This window comes from Hydra vulgaris, chromosome 04 (genome assembly GCF_038396675.1).
Source record: "Hydra vulgaris chromosome 04, alternate assembly HydraT2T_AEP".
In the NCBI taxonomy this organism is placed as follows: Eukaryota; Metazoa; Cnidaria; class Hydrozoa; order Anthoathecata; family Hydridae; genus Hydra; species Hydra vulgaris.
In genome coordinates this window covers 20,445,001-20,471,378 of record NC_088923.1, presented here as the reverse complement: position 1 = coordinate 20,471,378, position 26,378 = coordinate 20,445,001, and the positions used below count along the sequence as shown (strand labels likewise).

Below are 26,378 nucleotides of genomic sequence, written 5' to 3'. Positions count from 1 at the left end.
TATATTCTCTATGTTTAATTATAATATATGAAATATGACCTGATAATTTAAAAAATAATATCATAGAAGTATATATCACAGATTATATTTAAACATAGAAAATAAATATCATCTGACTCCGAGTCTATACAAGAGTCGTTGTAATTTTGCAATTACAACGATTAGGAGGAAGGGGGGGGGGGCTCGGACCTGGAGTGCTGTGACTCTAGGTCCGAGTCCCCCTCCCTCCTTCCCAAAAAAAAAACCTCTCATAGGAGCCCCAAAATCTTTGAATTCTTTAAATTTTTTCATTAGATGTTACTATAAAAAAATAAGAAATAATATGCTCCTTTCATTTACAAAAGGGCCTGCTAAATTCGCTAGGGGTGTGGAGGAGCCTAGCCACAGCTCTGATCTAACTTTATTTGGCAAGTGGATAAAGATGATAGCATTTAAAGCAAACAAAGCTATACATACTTAAAGAAAATGCAAAAAACATTACACATTTTCTTAAAGTATATATAGCTTTATATTTGCTTTAAAGCAACATAACTTTTAAGCGTAATGATTATTGTCATAGTCTTAGTAAAGTTGCGGCTTCAATTTACTGAATGTAAATTATAAAATTACAACGATTCTTGTATAGAGTGCTTTTTCTCTATCACTTCATTTTTTTCTTTAATGTAAATTTAAAAACATAGTTTCAAAAAACCATGTTTTGAAACCATGTTTTTCGTGGGATTATTATTATTATTAGATTATTATTATAAATATTAGGGACAGAAATTTTTGTCTTTAAAACCGTTAATTTTGATAAGAAATATGAGAACTCCGTTATCTAAAATCACGTGAAATTTTTATGACCATAATATTTCCATAAAAACAAAAAATAAATCACAGCTGGTCTTTTCCATTTGATCTGTTGAGCGGTGCAGTGATGAGGATGTAGCGTTCTTTTATTGTTATTATAATTTATCTTTATCGTATAAAAAATAAATCTTTACTTTATTTTTTTTTACGACAAAGAACAATTCAATTTATAATAAATAGTTAAGTTAACAATGTATTTTAAAATTCAAATTGCGTTTGATATACCAATAAATTATAATAGCAATAACAGAACGTAGCACATCTCCATCACTGAACCGTTCGACAGTTTATTATTAGAATATATATACATTTCAATGTTTTTACACGAAATAGATGTTTGTATGAATGTATGTACGAATTTTTGTATGTGTGCATGAAATATATTATACTCTTTTGAAAATATTGTATGCCATACAATATTAAATTACAATTATATAAAATATAACTTACACAAAATTTGTATAAGAAAATACCAGAAAAGTGTGTGTGTGTGTGTGTGTGTGTGTGTGTGTGTGTGTGTGTGTGTGTGTGTGTGTGTGTGTGTGTGTGTGTGTGTGTGTGTGTGTGTGTGTATACAGATCAGCAATCGCTTACTAATTTTGCTTATCTGTGTAGTATAGAAAAAGAAAGAAAAGATTGCTGCCTAAAGCATTAGTCAATATAGCAGCACTCCTTTTGCATCAGAGTCAAAAAATCAAAATTTTTTTTTTTTTTTTTAGTTTCAAATGAAGTTTTTAACATTGCTATTTTTATTTGCTGGAGTGGGTGGACTTCCTCAACATAGAAGTCTTTTTGATGAAGAAATTAATATAGTTAATTCCTTAGAAACAACTTGGACTGCAGGAGTCAATTTTGGGCCAGAAGTTACTGAAAGTTATATTAAAGGTTTGTGTGGAACGCTGGAAGAAAAAGAAAACATATTAGAAGGTATTATAATTATAGTTTACATATAGGATATTTTTTATTATTAAAAGATTTTTATATATTACATTGTAATCTCACCATTTCAAGTGAAACAAGTACCAGTAGTTGCTACACTTCCTGATAGTTATGATACAAGGGAAAAATGGGGATCCATTTGCCCAAGTACAACTGAAATTCGAGATCAAGGAAGTTGTGGAAGTTGTTGGGTTAGTTAAGTTTAATATATTTTGAGTTGTTATAAGTTATATGATATTGTTATATTATTGAAATTCACATTACAAAGTTCCAAAATGAGATCTTAATTATAGGATTTTGCATAATTTACACTTTTTAAGAATTTATATAAAAAATATGATTAATAAAATTGTACTGCATAGCTATTTCTTTATTACTTTTTTAGTATTTTAAAAATTACCTGTAATATACTAGTACACTGGTCTTTCAATATTCATTTACCAATTTAATGGTAAAAAAAGTTTGATAAACTTGCAAACTCTAATATAAAGCCATGTTGCTGTTTTTCTATTTTTTTACTCTATTTTTTCATTAGTGTAAGCCTTAATTATACTTTTGTAGTATCTCATTTTTTTATATAACCCATAAAAATTATTTTAATTAAATTTATATCTTTACTATATAGAACTAATTAACCCATTGTTTTCTGGTGCAATAAAACTAGATTTTGGCTAATCGTGACCCTGAGTTGATACGTTCCTTAAGTTTTCATATTTTGGAGGTTCAAATGTAAGGGTATTACTTTAGCAGGGCTCAATTTAGCTCAAAAAAATCTAATTGCAAAAAATTTTTTATTTTGATATTCTCTACTACTAACACTCCACTCCCTACCATCCTTGGCATCTCTTTGTGGTAAAATGGGTTACTATAAAATTTTTGCGTTATTATAAAATTTTTGTTTCTACGTTAATTTATAATTGTTATATTTTCTTATAATATTCTCATTTGACAATATTCTTGACTGGCTTTGAAATAGTATAATTTCTTATAAACTCAAAGCAACTCTAGTCACTTAATTTGAACCTACCTAAGGTCTAAATTACCAACAGGATAATTTTGACAGATTAAGATGCTCCTGAAAGCTTTTCAAAAAGCATAAATTCTGAAATGCCAAAACGGAGACATGGTTTGTGGATCTCATCATCAAAATATTATAATAAATGTAAATATAAAAATAAGTGCAAATGAGTTAAATAAACAATTGAGTAGGTGCAGTATTTATTATATTAAGTAAGTTTTCTCCTGAAGTTGAGAAAGTTAAACTTGTTTTGAAACTAGAATCATGTATGTTCGGTAAATAAAATAGAATTTAGATAATTAGCATTTGAATTTGCAGAAAAAACAGAATACTCCATCAATTCAACAAAAATGTTTGGCTGGAAAGAAATGATATTATTAATTCATAAAGCGCAGTTCAAGCTTTAGTTTGAGATTACTCAAACCACTTTTTTATCATGAGCCACAGGTTTTTGTAAGGAAAAAGTTGTATCATTTTTGTCAATAAAATTATTGAAATTGTTAACAATCACAATATTATTACTGATTTGCTTTACAACATTGATAAAACTAATATCAGTACAGTTTAGAAACCAAGAAAAGTGTTAGCTCTAAAAAGTTAGCACCTAGTAGGAGGTATAACAAGTGGTGAAATAGGTTTTGATACCACTGATGTATGTTGTATGAATTGGTGCTGGATCTTTCATACCTCTTATATTTAAACATATAATTGATTTTAAAATGAGCTTAAAGATAGTGCACCACCGTTCACTGTTTTTAGATGTTCCGGTAATGGTTTTGATAACTAGAGATTTATTTACTTTTAGGGTTAGTCATGAAAAGACAGTTCTTCTACTTCTTGATGGGTATTCAATACATACAAAAAACTTTGAAGCACTAGTTTTAGCTTAAAATTATGGAATTATAATGCTTTCTTTGTCATCACATCCTACTCGAAGAATCAATTTTTTTCAAAGCTTTGAATTTTAAACACAGCACTGCTTGTGATTAATGGTTGTGAACCCACCCAAGCATATGTATTACTGCGTATTTCACAGAGTGTTAGCCAGGGAAAAATATAATATAAGGTTTTTGCGATATTGGGAATTTAGGTATGCAAAAATGAAAAAAAAAAGGTCATTGCTTATGACCTTTAAAAAAAAGTTTAAGGCAACCCATAGCTAGCGAAGGAATATTTTAAAATTTTTTTAAATGTTAAATTATAGTTCCACTTGTTTCATTCTAAACAATCTTCTTAACATTTTTCATATTTAATTCATTTCTCTTGTTTGATATAGTAGAGAAAAAACAAGAACGAAAGACAATTGTTTGCTATTAAAAATTAAATGAATGAATTAGATACTTTGATCTACTTTAATTGTGTACATTGCTTTTAAATATAGTTGTAAAAAGTAAATATTTACAAAATCTTTTTGCATAGATCTTTGTATTTTTGTTCATCTAATTTTGTATTATAATTTTTATCATTAAATAAATTTTTATTTGTAAACTTTAAATGAATTTATAATGATTTAAAATTGGATTAAATATGTTTTATGGCCTTAAAATGTCATCAGCAGTAAATAAAAAAACGATTTATTTAATTTAAATAAATAAAATTTAATTTAAACGATTATTATTTAAATCAATAGCTTTTAAATGAGAACTTTTTCGATAGCTCCATAACTTTTGAATGAGAAACTTGCTTGGCTTGCCAATTTCAGTTTGTTTCTCCGCGCAGCGGCCTTGTTCGTTGAGGTTCCTGTTTCGGAGTTATAGAGTTGAGAGAGGGTTATAGCCACTATTAAGTAGCCTCCTCATCTGAGGTGGCCTTCTTGGCCTTGAGGAGGTGAATAACAAAAAAAAAAAAAAAAAAGTTGAATAGAATGTTAGTTTAAAGAAGTTTCATTGCAATATGCTATTTTAGAAATAATTTTAATAATTATAAGAAGTTTCATTGCAATATGCTATTTTAGAAATAATTTTAATAAATTTAAAGGGCAGAGTGAGACTCATTTATTACACAAGGGCAGCAGATAAATTTAGTTAGCGCATTTTAATATCTAGCATACTAAGTATTTATATTTAAAAAAAGAATACAAAAATTTACATAATTTTTGTATTTGTAAATTTAAAAAAAAATTAATTTTTGTCTTTATAAATTTTGTTTCTCTAAATAAAACCTTTGCAATTGTAAATAAAATAAAAAAATATTATAAAATTAGAAAGAAAAAAAAAGTATATTAAATTATCTTTTTTTTTAAGCAAATATAACATAAATAAACGTTTCATTGCAAGTTTCATTTTTGATTTTTGTTGTTATTACCGGTGTACTTTACCAGCAAATATAAAAACCTTAAAATAATAATTTAATTCTAAAAACTTTAATATAAAAACTTATTTAAAAGTATATTACTTATTATTTATTAATATGCAAAGATTTTTTTAACTTTCCTAACTTAAGATAAGCCATAAAAATGTAAATAAAGACTTTTTGAATAATATTAATAAATAAAAATACTAATAGGGTACCATTGCGGTTCTAAAAATTGATTTAATAAACTTTTCGCAAAGCTTTCTTGGATCAAAATGCGGACAAGCAATACAAAATGCAAAAAAATCAACACCAATTCAGAATAAAATGTATATAAAAGTCCAATAAAACAGTACTATATTATTATTTATTCTTATCACATAATTATTCTTATCACATTTTTTCATGTTCATACAATAAAGGACTAAATGATACAGAAAAGCAACAATAAGATCATAGCTATTTCCAGTATTAAAATCAACAATGCTGCATTCTGTATTTATATAAAAACTAATGAAGAGTTCTTAACATTCTTGCTACTTTGAATGTTTGCCAGCTGGTGTAATTTAAAAAATTATAGGAAGAACTAAACATTCTATGACAAACATGGAAAAAAAAAGAAAGCTTTTAAAATTATATATTTGAACAAAAAGTTTTTATCTTGTAGCTTTTTTTGTCAAAAAGAATGAAAATAATATTAACATAGATGCAAATAGTATGTATAATCATTATAACAAAGAAATTTGTAAACTATTCATTAGTTTTTATATAAATACAGAATGCAGCATTGTTGATTTTAATACTGGAAATAGCCATGATCTTATTGTTGTTTTTCTGTATCACTTAGTCCTTTATTGTATGAACATGAAAAAATATGTTTTTGTTGCTTTAATGAATCTAAATTTTCTACTTTAATGCCTTTCTTGGACCAGCAAATTATTAACTTTCATATTTCAGCTCAAGGTGTGTTAGAGTCAAAACAAACTCTTTAAAGTTATCAGTTAAACACCACAAGCATGTATCAAATTTTATATCACTGTAACATTAGTGGTTTGGCTATATTTCAGATGTGTGGGATTATAGAGTATATTAATTTTTAAGATTCTTAAAAGCCTATAAAAGGATTTATCATTCAAGACTTGCTTTTACAGAAACAAGCAACTATTTATATTGCACTATTTTTAAGTGTGTGAAAAGTTTATAAAAGAAATGGTCATGCAATCAAAAAGAATTGTAAAAAGCATGAGTTTATTTTGAGCAATTTAATTAATATATGTATTTAGATTCAAATTCAAAAAGCAACGATTTAATCAAAAGCTTGGGTTATTTGATAGAGTAATCCTTCATTTATTGGCACTAGCATATTAATTATTTTATGTTACTTCATAAATGGTAAAGTTTTAACAATGCTTGTGTGCCTGAATATCTTAGTAAAATTTAAATTTTGTTTTTTACAAATTTAGCTGATTTTTTTATTTTTTTCGCAAATTGCAATTTTTTCACTTTTTGTTTCTATGTATATATAAAGATTCCTTTGTGTAATCCTTATACAAGTACTAATATAGAAAGAAGTAAATTAAAAAAAAAATCAATTAAAAAAAAGTAAAAAGATTAAAAACCATTTTGAGCAAATTTTTCATAGTTGAAAGATATGCCTTCCTTAAAATTATGGATTAAAACTTATTCATCAACAATTCGGTAGATATGTACTAATTTTATTTGGTCGCAACTTTTATAAAGAATTTTATATATATTTACTAAATATATTTTAAAAATTTTTGTTTAAAAAAAAAAAAAAAAAAATTTTTAATGTTTAGTTTCATCATAATCAATGTTTAGAGAGTTTGTTAATATTTTTCTGACCTTGTCAAATTCTTTTTATTAAATGATTTACTCTCAGGTGCTTAATGCAAAGTAGTGAAAGTTTATTAATTTTTGGAAAACATAGTTACCCTGAGCATATTAGATTCATTAAATTCTTTTGTTTATTTAATTTAAAAACTGATAAAAAATAAAACCTTAGAGTAATTAGACTTTAAAATATCAAATTTAAATGTTAAACAAGAATTAAAAAAATATTAAGAGAACTTGCATTTCTGTTGCAGGACTTGTTTTTAATAAAAAATGGCTTAGCTCATTATGTCTTCATGATTTTGATGTCATAAAATTATCTTTATTTTTTTTTTATTATTTAAGGACATTAACTTTTTTAAACTATCTTAAATGAAATAAATTACCACAAAACAAGTTTGTTTTACTAATTAAGAAAAACAAATTTTGTAAATGTAAGTATTATGGACTGTCTATTTTATTTCATTTTTTTTTTTAATTTTAGATAAATAAATTTACTTTTTTTAATTATCATTTAACATAGATAAATTTCTTTCTTTTCTCTTCATTAGTATAAATGAATCAAAAAAAATTTTTTTTCTTCATAATTTCTTAAAATCAAGTTAATTACTTTACTAGCTTTTTTTGTGTGTGACAAACAAACATTAAAGTTTCCAAGTATTGTTTTTTAAAAAATATATACCATTGCGCTTTCACTTGTCTTAAGACAAAAAAGTTAAATGTGCGCTTTACAAATGTTTTTGATGCTGTGTTTTAAGTTATAACGTGTTGACAAGAAATTTAATTTTTTGAAAAAAATAGAAAAAGATGAAAAACTGAAAGAAAAAAAACTAATATTTTTTAAATTTAAATAACTTTTTTAATTAAAATTATATTAAATTAAATGCGTAAATTCAAGCAAAAAAAAATTAATAATAAAGTTATATCCATAAAAGAAGTTTTTTTTTTAAATTAAAAAAAATAAACTCTTTATAAGATGTCATTTAGAATTTGTAATAATGTTTTTTGTTTTTTTTTTGTTTTGATAAATTGACAAAACATTTTGTTATAAAATCAATATAACAAAACAAGCAAACTAACAAAATTTGAAATATCAAAAGTGGCACTAATATAAGATAAAATTTAGCATCTACTATATTTTAGCTAATAGTTTTTTGCTTGTTTTTTTTATTATTTTTTTTAAATTGGGTAATTTTTGTCATTGTTTGTTATGATAAATTGTCTAAATAAATGTTCTTGCTCTCGCAAGATTATAAATAAAAAAATGTTTATTATGCTTATTTTATGATTTCTTTTTTTACACGCAGGCACATTTTTTACTTTTACTGAACATTTTTGATGGAAAAGTTAGGTTAATAAAAATAAAATTTTCTTTGTTTTTTCTTCAGTTATTACATTTGTAAATAGCGCAAATATCTTATGTAATTGTCATGCAAACTTTTTTATATAATTGTCACCGCTTAAATGATTGTTTTAGACTTGTTTAAATATTAAAAATAATAGAAAATGGCTCTTGTGAAATGGCTTAAGGCTTAAGTTAAATGGCTTAGAGGTTTAAAAGAAGGCCTGCTGTTGTTATACATTTTTGAGCTGTTTGTCTGCATTCCGATCCCAGAATCCTTAGTTTTAGTTTATTCAATAACTGAGTAACAATAGCAAAATAATATCTTATTTATTAAATATATTGAAAAATCTTAACTAGAGAATAACTGATGTCAATTAAAAGTTCAAATTTTTTTTTAACTTTTGAATGAATGATCTTGCTTGTTAATGACAACACTTTTTTTTTACATTAAAATAAAAATTGGTAAATTTAAGTCATTTCTTCGTCGTTTGTACACTTTCTACGTTGTACGTACTATTCTACAATACACTTTCTATGTTGTGGGTACTATTACTTTTTTTACGCGTCTAGTCTGAGTAACACCTTAAATCTGAGCCTGATAAAAGTTTTATTTTTTTAATGATCTTTTGAACCTTCGGAAATTTTAAACCAATTAGGAATTCCACGTTATACACGATGCCATCGAGCTGACGAACACCCTGTCTCAATTGTTCGGCAATACAACTTAAAAGTTGTACAATATTAAATTACAATAGTACTTTTAACGATCTAGTTTTCTTAGCTGTTTTTTTAATTTTGATTCCCAAACAGTTACCAATATTTTTTTAGTTTGAATATTTTAACTTTTCTTTAACAGTTTCCCCCTAAATTATTAAATACAATTAAATATAATTGTTTTTACCTTGCATAATTTCTCTTTTTATTTGTTAAGTCTTAGGTGGTACAATATTGGCAACTTTACCCTACATTTGTTCATGATAAAGAGTTCAACCTACAAAAACTTACACTAATATGTTAATGTTCACTATCTTAAGCCATAGTTAACTTGTTTAAATTTCTCTACCTAATAGCATAAAAAAAAGCATAGAAGCTGTAATAAACAGTTTTTCAATAATAAATATTTAGTTGCATTTGTTATAAATTAATACTCGCCATACTTGTTAGGTTTGAAATCTAACAAGTAGCTAATTTGATACTATCAAGTAACTAAATTGATACTGACAAGTAAAAAATTAGAGAAAATTTCTAAAAAGTATACAGTCTTTAAATATATTAGTATTTTTTTTTCCTGTAATTTTTTATGTAACTATTTATAAAATAAATACTTTTGTATTGATCCTTTAAGAATTGTAAATTACTTTAAAGGCATTTGGAGCCGTAGAAGCCTTTACTGATCGAATATGCATTCAATCCAATGGTGCTAAAAACCCACACATTTCAGCTGAGGATTTATTGACTTGCTGTGGTTTTTGGTGTGGTTTTGGCTGTAATGGAGGGAGACTTGGACCTGCATGGAATTTTTTCAAATATGCTGGAGCTGTTACTGGAGGTCAATATAACTCTAGTGAAGGTTGTCAACCTTATGAAATACCCTCTTGTGAGCATCATACTGCTGGTTCAAAAAAACCATGTGAAGGATCAGAACCTACTCCAAAATGTAAAAAATCTTGCAGAGAAGGTACCTATTTTTTTTTCTTCTTAATGAATATTGAAATAAGGAATTTCTGAAATATAAAGTTTAATGAAAAAGCCTATATGAAATTCAATGGTTTGTCAGATATTATAATAAAATAAACTTTTGCACAGCAATACATAAAATAGAATAATTATAACATTAATAAAAAATAAAGTTAATCAGCTCAGATAAAGTCTGAATGATGTTTTTTTTTATTATCAATTTGATTAATTATTTTTTGGTTGTCATATTTAAAAAAAATTTATGCTTATAAAAAAGATATACATAATTTCTATTGTTGAATTCTTGTAAATAAAAAAAATCCTAATGTAAAAAATAAACTAGCTAAAAATTTCGTTCACTGGTGATTTTTCTTGACAATATTTCCTTAACGTACTTCATAATTTTTTTTAACATTGTTACATAATGATCAGCCAATCAGTTTCACCAATAGTTGTTTATCTATAAAACCTGCCTGTTGTTAACACAAAATCTTAGCCTAACATGTGCACTCTCACCTGCAGAATAAAGAGGTTCCTACTCCTCAAAGTTTATTAATTTATTTACCTCCCTTTCCTCTCTCAATTTATTAATTTTAAAGAAAAGTAAAATCTTTAAAGATATTGTTTTTTTTTTCCTCAATAAGGTTAACTGCAAACTAATTCATTACATTAAAACATGTAAATTAAAATGTATAAAATGATCAAAAACCTCTATTTTTTGTCCAAGGATGGAGAAGTATTTTTGTTTACAAAAATTCACAAAAGAAGTTTCTTTTGAAGTTTGAGTTAAGTTTTATGAGTTTTTAAAGTTTCTATAACATTATTGATTACTTTTAGTTAATGTTTATTTTATTTGCTGAAACCAAATGTCAAAAAAAGTTTGTTGTTTTAGTTGTTCACTTTTTCAAAAATTCCAGCCCTCTCATTTATTAAGAATCCTCTACCCTCCCCCACTCCCTGTTTATTAGATTATAAAAATTATTTCAGACTCTCACATTTATAAGGACTAGCTACCCCCACCCTTCCATTGGGCAAGAGTGAGATTTTATTAAATAGCTTCATGAAAAAAGCTTCCTTTTGATAAAGTTTTGGATTATATAATGGTAATGAAAATGATTTTGATTCTTCTGTTCATGGTATGAGTAGTGGAGAAGGAGTGGAGTTGGATCAGCTCCAACTCCACATATACTCTATTAAAAAGAAGAAATTTCTTCTGTGATGCAACTCAGTGCAATGTTGCCTTATACCAAAAATTGTTTTGCTCAAATATTTATAAATGTAATTGGTTTAAGTTATATATTTTTAAAGTATTATGTAATTTTTAGCGTTTTACTTTATGGTCAATATATATATTTTTGTTGATATTATACCTCAAAACAATAAACCACCTGCCAAGCCATATTCAATTAAATTTTCAACAAAAGTATTTTGGTATTTTGATTGCTTGTATATTAGGCTCCACATCTTTTATATATAGCTGTAATATAAAGACTTAATAATAAATGTCTTGATCAACTTTTTCAAGAATGTTTAAAAGAGATCTCTAAAAATCTCAAAAACTGTTTTTAGACACTCAATTTTTCCAATCTTTGTCAAAGTCTATGATTATTGTTTTTATTTGTCTTTAAAGTCCCACCATATATCTATCTTTTCATCATCTGATCATTATCTTCCCTATTCTTTCTGCAGGCTGACCATGTTTTACTACCATAGGTCATATCATTCTGAATACATATGGTGTATAACTTTCTTTTACTCATTAATTATGCACTTCTTGCTGTTAGTAGTAGAGATTTTTCTCCAAATTGGCCCATAGTTACTTTAATTTCACGCTTATTGTCTTTTTTGCCCCATCAGCCAATTGTCTACCAACTGATCTATTTTTATTGTCCCTATGATAACAAAACCAATTAATCTTTTCACCACAATTTCTATCTTTTTTGACTACTCTATATCAATAGTACACTTTCTACACTCAAACCTCAGAAATATTGCTGGTTTTTTTTTGTTTTTTGCCATTATTAGTTATGATATCATCATTTAAACAAAAAATTAAAATAGATTTATTCCAAATTTTTTTAAAAACTTTATAAAATGGCATAATATTATATGTTTAAGACTTTTACTTTTAAAAATATTTATGTTTTTGAAAGATGTAAAAGCTATGGAAAGAATTTAGAATATTTTAATAAAAGTTTAAAATTTAAGATATTAAGATATTAGTAAACTTTCTAATCATTTTTGTCATCACAAACCTTGAAAAAATTGCAACACCTTTAAATATTTTGTAGAAAATTTTATTAAAGATTTTAATAAAATAAAAACAACAGTAAACTAGTAAACGTTTCTATCTGTTGATCAGCTTTTCACCCCTTCTTCATCCATTAGGTTGGCTTAGATGTATTTACAATACATTGTTTCTAGTTTAGGATTATGAATGCTGGATCTTCTTGACTCAATGCATGGCTTTGCTTGTGTCTTGATTTTTATGACTAGGCAACTCATTCTATTATCTCCGAATAAGGTTACAGCTCTTCAAAACCATAAAACTCAGTTTTATGGTTCTGAAGCCAGCTGGTAGTCTATAGTAGCTCTCAGAAAGGCTGATTCCATCAACAGCTATGAAGTTTCAGAGTACTAACAGTACCGTGTTGCACAAGAATGGTATCCCTGTTCTTACTTTTGGTGTGCATTGTTGAGGCCACATTTGAGCCTTTTGTTACAGCTTAGGGTTTATTAATAGTAACAAGGCAATTGCTTGGACTATTAGATAGTGTACTGAGTTTTATCTGTGCTTTGAGTAAAGTTCTTTAATAAATCCGAAAAATGGTTTAAGTACCAAAAACTATAAAACACAAAAAACCATTGTCATTACCAAAGTCTCTAAATCTCTAAATAAATCACTAATATCTGTGGTCTTTGAAGTAACTTTTCTTCTTTTGAATCTTATCTCTTGCAAAATTCACCAGACCTACTTGCTCTTTGAAAGACTAATTTGAGTTCAGCTGTCTCATCTTGTTATCTTAGTGTTGATGGTTATCTTCCTTTAATTTGTAAAGAATCCAAAAGTCACATGCTTGGCCTGGACATTTATATTTGTAAGAAATCACCCATTTATTGGGGAACTAGATTTAAATTCACAATCTATTCTTTTATGTGCTTTCAATTAGCACCACTTCACTCTATCACTTTTCTCCTTGTTCTATATTGCTCTCCTTCATCTCAAGACTGCACTCTTTTTGATTTTATTTCTGATCAAATTGACCAAGCCCTTTTTCTTTATCCTTCAGCCAATATTGTTTTTGTTTGTGGCTTTTATACTCATCATACTGAATGGCTTGGTTCTAGTGTCAATGACTCTGCAGGTGTTAAGGCCCACAAGTTTTGCCTTTCTTAATCTTTACCTTCTCTACTTGACTTTTTGTTTCTGATCAAAGTCAGTGCTCTGTTTTTCCACATTCACCCTTAGGTGCTTCTGATTACAGTTTGATCACTCTAAAAATGTTATCTGATTCTTCTTCATCATCAGAATCCCACTATCATAGTACCTCTTACAATTACCTTAAAGCTGACTAGGACTCTTTCCATGATTTTTTTCGTGATGGCCCCTTAGTAGAAATCTTTCTTTTTCCTGTTGGCTAATGTTCTTATTTAACTTCCTTTCTGACAATTCCAAGTCAAGCTTCAATCTTCTCGATGGTTTTTCTCTCATTGTGCTGCTGTAATTTCCGATCATAACCATTACTTCCATATCTATCACCAAAACAATTCTCCATAAAACAGATGTCTGTTTTCTATTGATAGAAACCATTGTAAAAAGAGCAAAGCACGATATTCTCAGGTCACAAAATCTTGTGTTTTACCTCGACCTCTCTTGCATCATTTTGTTACCTCACCTAAAGACTAAGCTGAATTGTTTGCTAAGAATTTTTTATCAATCTCATCTCTTGATTCCGTTAATCACATTCTACTTGATATAGTTGACAAACAGGCCAACATTCGTATCAATCCAGCTTGACATTCGTATCACTCCAGCTTCTGTATCTAAAGTGATTTCCTACTTAGTCTCTTCTACAGATTGTCATCCGGACAACATACCTGTTTTAGTCTTGCAGAAGTGTTCTCCGGGGCTGTCATCTATACTTTTAATACTATTTAACAAGTGCTTATAAGAGTTTTGTTTTTCTGGAAAGCGGTATCTGCTATTCCTATTTTCAAAAGTTCTGCAGAGCAATTTGACTTGTGTAACTATCGTCCCATTAGTCTTCTTTCTATCGTAGAATTAGATTAATAGAGACAAAGTTTATGAGTCTTTAATTAACAAAAACCTAATCTCTCATCTTGAATCTAATAATCTTCTTTCTGATCATCAATATGGATTTCAATCTTCTACTGTTGATTTTTTAACAGTAATAACTTATAGGTTTTATTGTGCATTAGATAGATGTGGAGAGGTTATGGCTATTGTTCTCAACATTTCTAAAGTCTTTGATAATGTTTGGCATGCTGGTCTGCTCCATAAGCTCTCTTCCTAGGGTGTATCAAGTAACATCTTTAAAATTATTTATGCCTTTTTTATCAATCTTAGTATACAAGTTGTCCTTGATGGGTAGCAATCTTTTCCTGTAACTTCAGGGGTTCCTCAAGGTTTTATCCTTGGCCCTATACTTTTTTAAAATTATCGATCTCCCAAAAAAATTGTTAGCTGACGATACTGCTATGTATTCTTGTCTTGATAAGAAGCCAACACTATGATTGCTTGGAGGGGTATTTGAAGGATTTTAGGGGATCAGAAGTGACTTCTTATAAAAAGAGTCTCACTTCTGATGCAGCATGGGGCTCTTAGTGGCTGGTGAACTTTAACTTAATAAACTTAATTTTTTTCAACTAATCGTATTGCAATAATCTAGATCTTCCTATAGTTATGAACAGTAATGTACTTAATGAGTCATCTACCCTTTATTTATGTTTAACTCTTACTTCTGATCTTTCTTGGAAACCATATATCAAATACATTTTAAAATTAGCACCTGCTAAAGTTGCATCTCTTTATCGTGCTTGCCACTTTCTTTCTTTGGATTCTATTCTTTATCTCTATAAATCTCTAATCTGCATTTGCAGCCAAATTTCAACCAATCTAAAGAGCTAGCGTACCTTGTGCCTTCTACTAAAATTCATTCTTGTGTTACTTGTCATTCAATTAAGTCTCATCCTTTCACCATGACTGTTTTCAAGTGTTCCAAAAATTCTTATTTGCCTAGTTTCTTTCCTTGAACATAAGTTCTTTGGAATTTGCTTTCTTCATCTTGTTTTCCTAATTCATATTATTTTCATCTTTTAAGTCGTCTGTTAATTTTTATCTTTCTTTATAAACTTCATCTTTTCTCTTCCAGTTACTTCTAACTCTAATAGTGGTTTTTTTATAATTAAAAAAAAAAACAAAAAAACATTTGCCATCAAAGTTGGTTGAAATTTTTTTAAATCACAGAAAGAATTCTTTTAAATTTGATCAACCATAAGATAAGGTTTGCAACACTAATTAAATCTTTTGACTTCAAACTAATCTTATATTCATCCTAGTAGTATTTGATTTGAATAAGAATGTTTTTTGCAAAAATTTATGCTTATTGGAGCTTCTGAACTTACAACCAGGGATATATGACCATGGATATGTGCAAAATGAAGCTAATTATAATTATTTATAAAGGAAAAACTAGATGAAAACTATTTTAAATATTCATATGCAGCCTTCAGAGTTAGAAAAAAAGGTTGGCAATTTATTGCAGACCTTATTTTTTTGCAGTTTATTGCAGACTCTTTTTGGTCAGCAACAGGTTAGCACCAAATTTTTAACACAAAAGCTTTGCCATAAAAACAAAGAATAAGTCACCAAATATCGCGGATCTCCAACATTTTTAGGTCAACAGTTAGGTCGGCGTTGCCAAATGCTGAATTTTATTCTAAGGGCTGCATATAGTTTAAAAATAATAAATAATATATTAAAAAAAAAAATTTTGACTAATAAACCAAAACTTTAAATTCATTATTAGGCTACAATGTTTCTTACTCTGACGATAAGCACAAAGTATCTTCCCATTACAGTATAGCAAATGATGAAGAACAAATCAAGAATGAGATTTACTTAAATGGACCAGTAGAAGCTGCATTCACTGTTTATTCGGACTTTCCAAACTACAAATCTGGTAAATTTTTTTTATGCAAATTTATTTTATACATTATTTGACTTCAATTTCAATGATGATGACAATAAGAAGAGGAATGATGAAGAAATAACATAATAATCCCTCATAATAAATATACTGCCCTGCCAAGGCACAAGTAAGTTCACTTTTGGACTAAATTTAGGTGTTTTTTTGGTTTAAACAATGAAACAATGGTAAAAAGGAATGAAGACATAGGAATTTCTGATGTTAAAGTTGCTATTTAATATTGATTTTTTATTTTTTATAAAATTATCAGCCTTGGCTTGGCAGTATATCGTTATCATTTATTTATGATTACGATTTATTTGTGTTTACAGTTGCAAAAATAATTTATAAAATTACAATCTACAGGTGTTTACAAATACACAACAGGAAATGCGCTAGGTGGTCATGCAATTAAAATTCTTGGTTGGGGAGTTGAAAACAACGTTCCTTACTGGTGAGCCTTATCATTAATTTTTTATGAATGCAATGTTGTCATTACTTTTTTAAATGTAATAAAAAATAAATATTTACATATTAGTATTATCCTATTCTACCTCTGCATCTATTGATCATCAAGATTTTTTTCTTCATCAAGAAATTTCTAATATTTCTCAGCAAAATGTCGATATTTATTAAACATTTTATGAAAAAAATAGCTTTAAAAAAGTTTTAGTCAGAAAATAGTTTTAAATAATAGCTTCATTAAGTAGTCTTGTTTAATGGTTTTAATAGTGATGTGATATTCACTTAAGTAAATAAATTTAAAAAATTCAATTATTATTTTGTTTCATAATAAACTTTTATTATTTCAAGTAATTTGAAAAGAATATTATTAGAAATTGGCTAAAAACACCCAACAGAACTGTCTGCAAAAAAATAATGAGATGCCATGATTACAGATTTTGTAATACAGGCATAGAAGTGGTTATTATATTCAAAATATAGTTGCTCGGTAAGGTCACTTTACAAACAAGGTTCATTAGCATAGTTAAAAATATTTATATAAGTATTCTGAAGATTGGCTTTATTGTTATAATTGATCTTTTGTATAAAATATTTTTTAAAAAGAATATGTAGTATTTTTAATTTGCTTTCAATTTTTTATTAACCTCAAAAGTATGATTTGCTGTTATTTTTTTCATTTAAGGCTTGTTGCTAATTCATGGAATCCTGATTGGGGAGATAAAGGTAGCTGTTCTATTTTTTTAAATTTATATATAAAACAGATTTGTATAAATTTTCTCTTTAAAATTTGATAGTTATATAAGCTTAATAAGAGCCTCAAATATATACATTTTATTTTTTGTATCATACTACAATTACAATAGGATTATTTCTATTTTTTAATAGCTTTGATTACACCTATATTTTATAAGCATGATTTTCACAACGTTCTATCTTTAATAAATGGGTCTGATCTTATTAGCTCTCCCAAGGTTAATGCTGAACCATTTGCAAATAACTTTTTCTCTAATTCCACTCTTGAATCTAATGGCCACACTTCCTAACATTTTAAAGTAACAGCTTAATTCTTTGTTAGACATCTGTTAGACTCTGGCTTCTGTTGCTAAAGTTATTTCTCACTTAAAATCACCTACTGCTTGTGATCCAGACAAAATTCCTATCATAGTCTTACAAAAGTGTTTTTTTTTTTTTTTTTCAACCCTTTTTTAATGCACAATAGAACCCTTACTAAGGTTCTATTGTGCATGGTGGCAGCAAGGAAAGGGCTATTGCTTTTGACTTATCGAAAGCTTTCGATAAAGTTTGGCATACTGGTTAAGTACACTACATATGGTGTATCTTTATATGTGATAATTATATCATATCATAACTCCAGTATTAAAATTGTCCTTGCTGGCTAATGTTATTTTTTATTTTCAGTAACTTCTGTGGTACCACAAGGTTATATCCTTGGTCTGGTATTGTTTCTCATCTATGTTAATGATCTTCCTGACATTCTTAAATCTAAAGTGGTTTTATTTGTTAACAAAAAAGCTCCTGTCTTAAAATCTGTTAAAATATCATCACTTTCTTATTACTTAAAACAGGCATCTTAAATCTGATCTCATTTTTGTAACAGCATTGGGCTTGTGAGTTTTAAATCTAACAGAACTCAGTTATTTACTGCAAACAATTATGGCAATATCGTTGATATTCCAATATTGATGAATAGCAACATTTTTAATGAGTCCTCTACTTAACATTTTTTCAGATTATTATTTACTGCTGACCACTCATGTAAACCATATATACCATCTATTGCAAATTTAGCATCTGCTGCGGTTACTTCTCTTTATTGTGCTTGCTATTTCTTTACCCCCAATTTTGTTCTCTACTTCTACAAATCTCTTATTCCTTCCTGTATTAAGCAGTGTTGTAATATTTGGTTTTCAAGAGATGCTCTTTCTTTTCTTGACAAAGTTCAAAATGTTTTGTAAATATAGTTAGACCAACTCTTTCTGACAAGCTTGACTTATAAAATATAAAACAAAAAACAATCTAATCAACTATAATTGTTAAACATTTGTAAACAAGTTCATATTCTTTTAATTTTGTTGAAATTTATGTAATCAGTTAATCAAAGTGATTTTTAGTAACTTGCTCATTTAAACCTCTTTTAAAAAGCGTTACTTTTTTTTTTAAACCCTGTCAAGTTTTTGAGTTGTATCAGAAATTAATAAATGTAGATTACTACAACAAACTACTTACCAATTACTAATTGAAATTGCCAAATATTCAAACACATAATGGACTATGCATAATACCTTCTATATACAAATTATTGTCCAACTTTATTTAGGTTTCTTTAAAATTCTAAGAGGCAGCAATGAATGTGGCATTGAAGCAAGTGTTGTTGCTGGAATGGTCTTGTTGTAACATTGTTTGATAAAATTTTATTACTCTATATTATAAGATAATTTTATTGTATATAAATACATAACAAATTATGTAAATACTTGTGACAATTTTTATTTTTTAAATATTTTATATTGAAAATTAGTTTTAAAAAATGGACATAAAAAACTTTAGTTCAAATTGTTTTTTTATCTATTTGTTTTATAATTTAAAAATTTTTCAATAAAGTTTTTTAAATAAAAAAAAAGGCGTATTGTTGATCAAAGCACTTTTTATCATTTTTATGTTAGGTACTTTATATTGTGTATTTTTACATAAAGCATTTTTTATTATATAAATTTATACTCGGTACTTATTATCAAGTATATTAAATCCTTAACTATTTTAAAAATATAAATTTATTTGATACTCCACACAACATAACAGCTACATAGCATATTTGCAGGTGATGTGAAAATTATTTTTAAAACTTTAGAAAATTTTTTTTTTTATAGTAAGTTTTTATAGTTATAAATATATGACATTTTTTACAATTTATTTCTTAATTGTTTTTACTTTTATAATTTGTTAAACAGCAGATTACATTTTTATAGTTCATTATAGAGCTAGTTACATTTTAATAATTTAAATTTTATGGATTAACAGTTGACTTTTTGAATATTTTTAAAAACTATGTAATCTATTTTACCTTTTGAAAAACCTAATGCTTTATCATTCTCAACAAAAATTGTTGCTAATTTACGTATTGTTTATAAGACGTTCAAAAAGTAATTTTTAAATATAAAATTTTATTTTTTATCTGTAAAACTTATGAAAATATTGTACTTTTTTTAATTGAATTTTTTTTTTTTTTTAAATGTTAAAATTTTTTTTTTTTTTACGTTAAAATATTGCTTTTAATAAAAAACATGTTTTTTATATATATAAAAAAATATGTATATTTTTTTATTTTTATAGTTTTTTTTTTTTTTTTAATATTTGAACAGTTTATCTTTAGCCAAATAAAATGAAGCTCATTATTTTTGGAGTATTGATATCTATGGTATTCACCAAGCCCACAAACAATGTGTTCCAATCTTACATTCATACCATAAATAATATGAAAACTACATGGGAAGCAGGAGAAAATTTTGGCCCTCATATAACTTCAGGCTACATTAGGAATTTGTGTGGTGCTTTAAAAACCCCCGCTAGTAAAAAGCTGCCAAGTTAGTTTTTACATTTTATTTAGTTTTTACATTTTATATTTTTGTTAAAAATTACTAGAACAGACCAGTGGAGTAGAGAAATCTTATTCTTTAAAAAGGAATAAATTTGTTAAGAGTTATAAATATTTTTTAATTTAATATTTAATTTTTAAATATTTAAAATTATTTATAGAGTTATAAATTTTTTTTCAGTTAAAGATCTTTCTAAAGAAGTGCACGACCTTCCTGTTGAGTTTGATGCTCGTAAAGAATGGGGAAGTATTTGTCCCAGTCTTTTAGAAGTTCGAGATCAAGGAGAGTGTGGCAGTTGTTGGGTAATATACATTTAACATTCTTGTTAAACAGTTGAATAGCAACAAGTTACAAAAATACATTTTTATTTTATTATTTTAACATAATTTTAAAAAAGTAAATAAGTTTTTGATTATATAAAGATGTCCCACCTTTTTGTTAAATGGTTTTGCTAGGAAGAATTAAACCAAAATATTAGTCTCCAAATGTGGAAAGGGTTTTTCTATAACAAATTTTGATTTAAGCTAGATTAAAATTTATTAATAGACTTTGAATTTTAATTCATATTTTAAAGATATGGTGCAAAAGTTTTTAAGATCTCTTTTTTGGCATAAGTTTGCTAATTAAACTTTTTTAGACACTGAACATATGAAATGTTTTATCAGAATTGCTAGAGACTAAAGCAAAACTTTTTAGGCATCAAATAAATGTATCAGTTTTTATCAAATTAAGAGAATTCAAAAGTTTTAAATCCTGCATTAAAAATATTTAGAATAAAGAAAAAACTAAGTTATCAGTTAAAATAGTTTCAATGAGTTACCAAATTTTTTTAAATGTAAATCCAGATTTAAAAAGATATCTTTTTTATTAAATTTTAAGATTTAAAAGAAATACTTTAATGACAACAATCTTATTGAACAATGACATTGTTCAATAAAATAAAAAGCTTCACTCTCTAGAAACACTGCCAGGTCGTACTATAATAGCTATGCTTACCAGAATCATTGCATGATTATAAAATAAATGCTATCAAGTTATAAATTTTTTTAAATGATTTAGTATTAACTAAAGTTATTTTAAATCTAGGCATTTGGTGCTGCAGAAGCAATGACAGATCGTATCTGTATTGCAACCAAAGGTAAGAATCAAGTTCGTATATCAACTGAAGATTTACTGACATGTTGTGGTTCATGTGGTTTTGGTTGTAACGGGGGCTACCCACAATCTGCATGGGAATATTTTAAAAGTGATGGTATTGTTACTGGTGGTCCATACAATTCTCATAAAGGATGCCAACCATACGCCATTCCTGCTTGTGATCATCATGTTCCTCATTCAAAAAATCCATGCAATGGATCATTACCTACACCTAAGTGTGAAAAAGTTTGTGAGAAAGGTAAATCTAATAACTAATAAATGAATTATATATATATATATATATATATATATATATATATATATATATATATATATATATATATATATATATATATATATATATATATATATATATATATATATATATATACCCCCCCCCCCCCACACACACACACATATATATATGTGTCACATGATAGAGCCGAAAATGTTTATTACCAAAATATTTCACAACCAAACTATTTAGAACCGAAAAGTATACTTTCATTGCAGGATCAAATTATAAAATCCTTACTTGCGTCGAAAGTTTTAAAACTGAATTTTACAACCAAAAAAATTTGTATTGAATTACAAAATCCTTTCTAATGCCGAAAGTTTTAGAACCAAGTTTTACAACCAAAAAAATTTGAATCGAATTACAAAATCCTTTCTTTTTTAAATTTAATTTAATTTAAAAACTTTATTTCAAATTGATTTTTACAAGATAGTTTTAGTTAACACTAAAACTAATTTAAATCAACACATTTAACTTTATAGACAGTACACACACACACATATAAATATCATAAAAAAATTACAATTATTTCATTAAAAAAAAGAAAAAATGTCATGAAAGTTTGCAATTGTTTCTATTTTAAAAAAATATGTATAACAATACAATCTTAGCTAAAGATATAAGTCAGTATAAAATAAATCAAAATTTTAAAAATGACAAATTTTGCAAATGCAATTATTACCATACCAATACTTGATATGTTTTTTGAACACCTCAAGACTTTTTGCGGTCTCATTATTATTAAGAGTGTTCCAGAGCGAGGTGGCTCCATATAAGGTACAGCATGAACCATTATATATTGAGCCTTTAGGAGGAAAAATGAGTTTTTTGCTACAACGGAGTTTATACACTTAAGACTTTTTATCGTAAAAAGATTTTTCATAAATATTGGATTTAGACAATAGATTTAAAAGTTTCCATCATAAGATTTTTATGAACTCTATTTATTTGATTGTCGCCTTTTTTTGAACAAAACATCCAAATTAGAGGACAATAAGAAAAGTTAAACAAATTAAAAGCATTAAACAGCAAAATATACTTATCATGGGATAAAAAATTTCTTAAGCGTGAAAGAGAAAAATTTTTACTATTAGCTTTACTGCATAACTGTTTAATGTGTTTCCCAAACTTTAGATCTTTATTAATTGTTATACCAAGTAGTTTTACCTAATTGGAGGTAAAAACCCTTATATTTTCTATTTTTAGCGATAGATTTTTTTGTATTTTTTAAGCCAACTCAGAGAAATTGGAACTTATCTGGGTTTAAAATGGTAAAAAACCATTGAGTTTAATTAAAACCGATTGGTGGTATTGGTAACGAAAAATAACCTCCTCAAAGCTATAATTACAAGCATAAATAGTGTTAACATCAGCAAAATTATAAAGTTCCATATCATAAAAGAAATTGTGTATAAAGATATTGAACAAAACAGGTCCAAGGATTGACCCTTGAGACACTCCAAATAATATATTCACCCAGTTTAAGGCAGAAGACTCTTTGTTTACAGCCACAAATATAAGATAACAAGAGATTAAGACTTTCTTTAGAAAAAACATAGTCTTCTAATTTAGCAATTAGTAAGTCATGCGGGATATAGTCGTATGCTTTTGAGAGGCCTATCAATATTGATACAACAACACCTTCTATTATTAATACAATCATGCCACTTGTTAAGTAACAAAACAAATAGGTGCTGAGTACTATAGCCTCTTCAGAAATCTCGCAAATGTTTATCGAATCTAAGCTCAATAAATTTCAAGATTTGTTTATATAAAATAGTTTTAAAAACTTTAGAAAGGACTTGTAAAATACTAGTTGAAGGTAATCTGACTTATCAGTTGGGTCATTCTTCTTAAAACATGGTATAACATCAGCCAATTTTTAGAAATGACGGGAATTTACCATCATGGATACTATTATTTATGCAATATGTAAGACTGTCCTTAAAATGAACGATATAAGATTTTAACATAAAAGTTGGTATATCACCACTAGGCTTTTTCTTATTATTCATAGACCCAATAATTTCTAAAATATCATCAGGTGTGATTTGACGGAACTGTAAACTATGTGTACACATACTAAATTTTTCTTTATGTTTATTATACTGGGATGATCAATATACTTTTTGATAGCTGCATCAACTGGGTCCATAGAGTAAGAAAATAAAGACAAATGTAAGAAGTCTGTACTACCAGATGGCACTACAATGTTTATGAAATTCTTATTAAAAAAATTAGTCAGTAAAGAGTTGTCAGAGATGATGTTATCATTTTCAACTAAAGTGATACGTTTGTTAGAGTTACCTGATTTATCTGAAAGGAAAGGCTTAGTTAACTTCCAGAGAGATGTATCTAAAATTAAAAGATTGTTAATTTGCCCAGAATAAATTTTCTTTAGTTTACAGTTTACTTTTACTCTCTTATTTCTTTGTTTTTTGTACATTAGCGCCGGAATATCAGATTTATCACTAAGGAATTTTTTATATAATTTAGGGCGGAGCATAGTTATTTTTTGTAATTCTTTAGTTATAAAAGGTTTATTATTACCTCTAAGTATTTTTGACTTAAGAGGGGCATACAAATTTAGAATTTTGCTAAGAAAGTAACTATATCATTAAAAGTAACTATATCATAACAAGAATTAAAGTTTTTATAGAGTGTTGTTGCAAATTTTTTGCTTGAAACATTTTTAAGCGATCTATATATTAGTTTTTTAGGTGATAACTTACAAAATGTAGATCTAAACATTGTCTATATTAGTTGATGATGATCACTCACACCCATACTAAAGGTATTCGAATGTTGAAAGAACAACTTCCTATTTGTGAGTATAAGATCTATACATGAAGGTTTACTAACCGATTTAAAACAAAATGGTTGTTTAATTAAATTAATGCATTGATAAAGTTGAAGGAGTTCCTTCATTATTTTATCCCAAGGTTGCATATTAAAATCACCAATTAGAATATAATCTATATATGGTTGTAAATAAAAGTCAAGCACTCTTTTTAGGTGATGGAAGAAATAGTCACAATTCTGATTTGGGGGTTTATAAACAGCAGTCACTAGCCATTTCCGTGTTCTTAGTTTAATTTCAAAAGTGATAATTTGAATGTCATTAGGAAAATCCTTTTTTGTTAACCTTTTAGAAGGAATATTATCATTAATGTACACAAGAATGCCTTCGCTATATTGAGAAATATCCAGGCGATAGGGGGTTTTATAATCTGAATATATGAACTGATTAGTTGGAAATGAGCCATTTAATTTAGTTTCACCAATGAAAAGAATATCAACAGTTTTATTTATAAAGGTAGTAATATCTGAAAATTTATTTCGAATTGCATTTATATTTATAAATGCTACACTGACATTTATCGGATATTTGGCCCTTAATTTATCCAAATCAGAATTTAGACTAAGATCCTCATTAATACTTGGTAGATAAGTTTGTTGGTTTAAAATCACATGGGAATTTCTATCAAATAAACTTCAGGTATGCAATAAGGTTCATGGCTAATCTACCAGATCCTCGTGTATTAAGGTGGAGACCACATAGCCCCATGTGTTCATTAGACAAATTTGAGTTATCAATAATATTATAATAACTCAGTTTTAATTTATCGGTTAAATGTATCGTGGTAAGTTGAGCTTTTGCATTATCGAATCGACAAATTGGTGTAGATAACATTATTGAACAAGTTAACTCTAACTTTAACTTGTCCTAATGTATGCATTTTTTTCCCATTAATTCTCATTAAGACAAAGTCTCCACATATTAAGATTGCTCATGCTGGCCATTTATAATTGTCAGTTTGGTTATCATTATCAGCATTGCTTGTTTTTTTTTGTTATTGTAAGGATAAACTTGAACAACATTGGTTACTTGTTTTTTATGAATTTTTTTTTTTTTTTTGCAATAGCAGAACGAGCATCGTTTTCATGCAAGATTTTTACAAATTAAAAAATCATAATACATTTTTTTCCTGACTGAGAAAGTTTGGTTTTTAATATTTTCAAACTTATGATTTCATTGAAAATTTATTTCATTATTAATAGAAATTGTTGGTTCAGCTGGTTTAGAAATATTAGATTTAGAAGTAAAAATGTTCTTAAAATGTTGAAATTAATTTAAACACATTTCAAAAGCCTAAATTTAGTTAAGGCTAACCAAGGTAACACTTATCAAACTGTGTTCAATGTATAAAATAAGCAATATCAACTTAAAAAAAGCACTTTACAAAAACTGTACTTAACATTTTACAAAAACTGTACATTAAGTTTCTGCCCTATCTCAAATTGATACTCATTACAAAAATTGGTAATGGGCAGTTGATAACAACAGTCCACTTAAATTTTAATTTGCAATAGTAAATAATCAAACAATTCCTCCGATTAAGACACAAAAACATTTTTAAAGTTTTCAATTTCTGAGCGACAAATTAGACATTTTTTGTTTCTGTCATCTGCAAGGATATCTGGACATTAAAGACATACAAAAGTGTCTACACGGCAGAACAACAACTTTTAAAAGAAGTGCAAGGCATACCTTGCATAATGTCTCCGCAGGCCTGGTCTCTTGTTGATAATCCTGAACATTCTCTTGTGGATTTGCGCACCTTTTAAGTTTGCGCAATATTTTATAGGGTCATATTGTTATAAAGTCTGATAATCCACAAAAAAA

At 27.0% G+C, this 26,378-nt stretch overlaps 1 protein-coding gene across 3 annotated transcripts in view; it reads left to right on the top strand.

Moving 5' to 3' along the window:
* The first annotated feature begins 1,537 nt into the window (after positions 1-1,537).
* LOC100197952 (cathepsin B) overlaps positions 1,538-26,378 on the top strand; it is a 33,542-nt gene continuing 8,701 nt past the window's right edge. The window contains exons 1-7 of one of the 3 annotated variants that reach the window (XM_065795730.1): positions 1,538-1,776; positions 1,861-1,979; positions 9,660-9,972; positions 16,022-16,174; positions 16,547-16,634; positions 17,328-17,368; positions 18,984-19,576. In XM_065795730.1, coding sequence (XP_065651802.1) covers positions 1,575-1,776; positions 1,861-1,979; positions 9,660-9,972; positions 16,022-16,174; positions 16,547-16,634; positions 17,328-17,368; positions 18,984-19,060 — 993 coding nt within the window. In that variant the 5' untranslated portion in view covers positions 1,538-1,574 and the 3' untranslated portion in view covers positions 19,061-19,576. Of the gene's footprint in view, positions 1,777-1,860; positions 1,980-9,659; positions 9,973-16,021; positions 16,175-16,546; positions 16,635-17,327; positions 17,369-18,983; positions 19,577-20,003; positions 20,248-20,439; positions 20,562-21,345; positions 21,656-26,378 lie in introns of those variants that run through there. The other 2 variants (XM_065795731.1, XM_065795729.1) reach the window with 2 other exon arrangements.